The sequence below is a fragment of the Octopus bimaculoides genome, chromosome 10 (assembly GCF_001194135.2).
Source record: "Octopus bimaculoides isolate UCB-OBI-ISO-001 chromosome 10, ASM119413v2, whole genome shotgun sequence".
NCBI classification, from domain to species: Eukaryota; Metazoa; Mollusca; class Cephalopoda; order Octopoda; family Octopodidae; genus Octopus; species Octopus bimaculoides.
The window spans coordinates 19,815,664-19,819,330 of NC_068990.1; the positions used below are offsets into that span (position 1 = coordinate 19,815,664).

General features: G+C 29.8%; 1 protein-coding gene across 5 annotated transcripts in view; it reads left to right on the plus strand.

Annotated features, from left to right (window-relative positions):
- Positions 1-3,667, plus strand: part of LOC106876210 (cys-loop ligand-gated ion channel-like) — a 526,199-nt gene that overhangs the window by 511,857 nt on the left and 10,675 nt on the right. Inside the window, exon 9 of one of the 5 annotated variants that reach the window (XM_052971070.1) lies at positions 2,878-2,918. The exons of the other annotated variants lie outside the window; for them this stretch is intronic. Coding sequence (XP_052827030.1) covers positions 2,878-2,918 — 41 coding nt within the window. The remainder of the gene's footprint in view (positions 1-2,877; positions 2,919-3,667) is intronic. 5 annotated transcript variants of the gene reach the window in all.

The window sequence follows — 3,667 nt, forward strand, 5'->3', positions numbered from 1 at the left end:
ATATATATATATATATATATCAACAGACAACTGAATTGCATGTATACATGCAATTATGCACACATATACACACGCACATCTATTTTGTATAGTTACATACTTACAAACACATACATACGTATATACACATACATATATGTACATATATACATATTTACACATATATACATATACATACATATATACACATACATGTATACACATATACATACATATATAAACATACTTACATACATACATATATTCACATATATTCATACATATATACACATACATACATACATACATACATATATACATATCCCAGATCAAGATGGGAAGGATGACTTCCCTTTGCAAATACAGGGAGGGCGCAGATGTGTGTCAAAAGTCAGCTGGAGGAGATGTTCTCCTGGGGCTAAACGCAACAGTAACATCCACCCTTAGGGGTCAGCCACATTTAAGTGGCAAATATACTTCACCTATATATGTATAAATACATGTATATAGATATATATGTATAAATATATGTATATATATATATGTATGTATAAATATATGTATATATATATATATATATATATATATATATATATATATATATATATATGTGTGTGTGTGTGTGTGTATGTATAAATATATGTATATGTGTAAATACACTCATATATATATATATATATATATCTTTGTGCATTAGGACTAATAACTTTTCTTACTAAAATAATTCATACAGAACTCACTAATTTTGAGATACGTACAAATACTGGCAATTCCTGAAGAATTGGCCATTGTATCGATTAGGTGCTCGCGGTCCGAATTTGAGGCATTGTATAAAAGTTTTTACCCAAGCATAAGTGTAAACGAATTATATTGAATTGGTGATCCTCACATCTTTTATATTCTTCAAATACCAAACATTTATATGTTTCTAGGAAATTTTTGGTATACGTATTGATGGCATTCTGTGTAAATAGTTTTTTCTAGAAATATGTATGTTTCTCTGTCTTCGATGCTTTGTAGTTAGATCTTGGTGCATTCAGTAGGTAATTCTTGATGCTAGTATTTTTGGCAAGATGGTCCCCACGCATCACTGTTCACAAGATTTCTCCATTAGTTCTAATTATTGAAACTGGCTACATTTCCACTATACAAGTAACTTATTTTACAATCATATATAGAGATATGCAATGTTCTTTCTTTGACTTACAGTCTATGGGGTGATGTTAGCTTATTAACAAAGCTAGATTAAACAAATACTGGACATAAAATATCGCTTACGATTATTATCGTCTGCACATAGCATGTATCAATATGTCTCAACATATATTACTGTACGTTTACCATCAAGAATTTCATTTGTTTTCTTTTAATTAAATTTCAAAATTTTGGTTTATTATTTTTATTTATGCAGTTCCTCCCCACTGACACCCACCCAACTCTTTGACCCTCTCAACACATCTAATGCTTCAAAATCTCTAAAGTACAATTTTTAATGTCTGCAGCTCTGTCTCACCACTTCTTTATCTGTAGCGAATCTTTGAGCGTATGCACAACTAAACTTCATTATGCCTGTTATTACGTCAATTTACAAGTTTTTTCAGCCTTCTAAAACTTACATAAACCCTCGCATTTGCTCTGTTTCTTCTCATCTTCGAATAGTTCCTTTCAGTCCTGTAGAAAATAGAATTCATATTATATACGAACCTTATGTGTGTTACATGTATTGTTATAAAATGTGATGGAAAATTGTTCGGGGACATAGTTATGGTTTGTCTGAGTTAATGAAACTGCATGAAGAAGTATGAGCGTATACACACACACACACACACACACACATACATATATACACATGTATATATGTGCGTGTGTATATACATATATACATGTGTATTTATATGAGTATATATATATATATATATATGTATATATATATATATATATATATATATATATGTGTGTGTGTGTGTGTGTGTGTGTGTGTGTATGCCTTTTCGCCCTGTGTGCCCATTGCATGCGTTAACATAAACAGCTTTATAAACTTATAGAATGAATAAACTCATGGATCAATATAAGTCTGCATGTATGTAACTATATGCGTGTGCATGTGTATCTGTGTCCTTCTTTGTATATCCGTATGTTATGTGTAAATATATGCTGCTTTATGAATATTATATACGTGTGTAAAGGAGTGTGAGTGTGTTTGTGTCTGTACATGTTTATATTTATTATTTGTAATCACACACGCACACATTCGCACAGATACGCTGAGACGTGTGTAGAATTTGCTTGTATGTAAGTTTAGTTATATGGAAACTCAATTCTTTGGGGAATGTTAATATCTCAAGTGTAGACAGTAATTCCTATTATTAACTCCGGCTTCCCTAAATCCATATTTGTCGTTGAAAAAGTTCTGGTTTTATCCAATAGAAGATTTAACCTTAATTATAAGACGTAATCAGATTGACAGTGCTTTATATTTTTTGTTTATAAAATACTGTACCTAATTTTATTTAGTGGGTTATTTAATTGGTTGAAGTAATTGACCAAACTGAATATATATCCTTAAAGTAACAGCCACTTTTTGTTGTTTACATATTTGTTCGTTGATAGCCCTATATATTGATAACAATGTATATGTCCCGATGGACACATGAAGCCCTGCATAGAATAATCAATTGTTAACAATTGTGAGCTTTCAAAAATTAATTCCCGATATTTTAGTTTTCGGTTACACGGCAAAGAATAACAGTTATGATATAAAGATATACTGTATAAAATGGCATAAGAAGAAGGATTAATATTACTTTACCAAACAGAGAGTAAGTGTTGATTGTTTCCTTAATTATAACTTCGATATCTACAGGTTGTATGCAATGTTTTTGCTCCCCTCCATTGTAGGTTCCGTTGGAAGTCAGCTATTTTCCGGCAGAGAAGAGAGGGTAATGAAATATTTCAGATATTATCAAAAGGGGGTGGGGACTATTTCTCTTCTTGTGATTAGTTTATTTCTTTAGATTATGGAGGTTTGGTTTGAGAGTAGATCTTTTTTTAGGGATATTTTCCTATATTATTTATTTATTAATGTCTGTATACCTACTTTGTTTATATATCTCCTCATAAAATTTTCTTTCTGTTTGTTAAGTAGATTTTCGTTTTTTTTTTATTTTCATTATTTTCCTTTTATGTATAAATTAGATGTAGTATCAGTTTTCATAGTTTGTTTTATTAATAAAAAGAAATATTAGCATCAATGCATTTTAATTTGATTTTTATATTCATTTGATATTTGTTTCTATTGTTAATGTTGCTTGTTGTGAAATGCTAGTGCTGATATCTCTTTAATGCAAAGTAGAGTAGCAATTCAGCTAGTAATGATGCCTAGTGCCTTTGCATGTTATTTTCATTTCATTATTTTATAATCATTTTATTTGTTTAATATTGGGATTAGATTTTATTCTTTCTTATCAAAAAATCATGCCAACAGTACAAGTATAACGGATGCTTAGTCTTTGTAACAAAAGTGTATGAAGAATAATACAAATCATGCAATACTTATATGATAAGTAATGGACTATTTTTGCTCATTCACATGCATAGAAATAGAGTCATATGCTTACACACACGTATGCAGACATATATACGTATATATAAATATGTGTGTGTATATATACATATACATATACATATA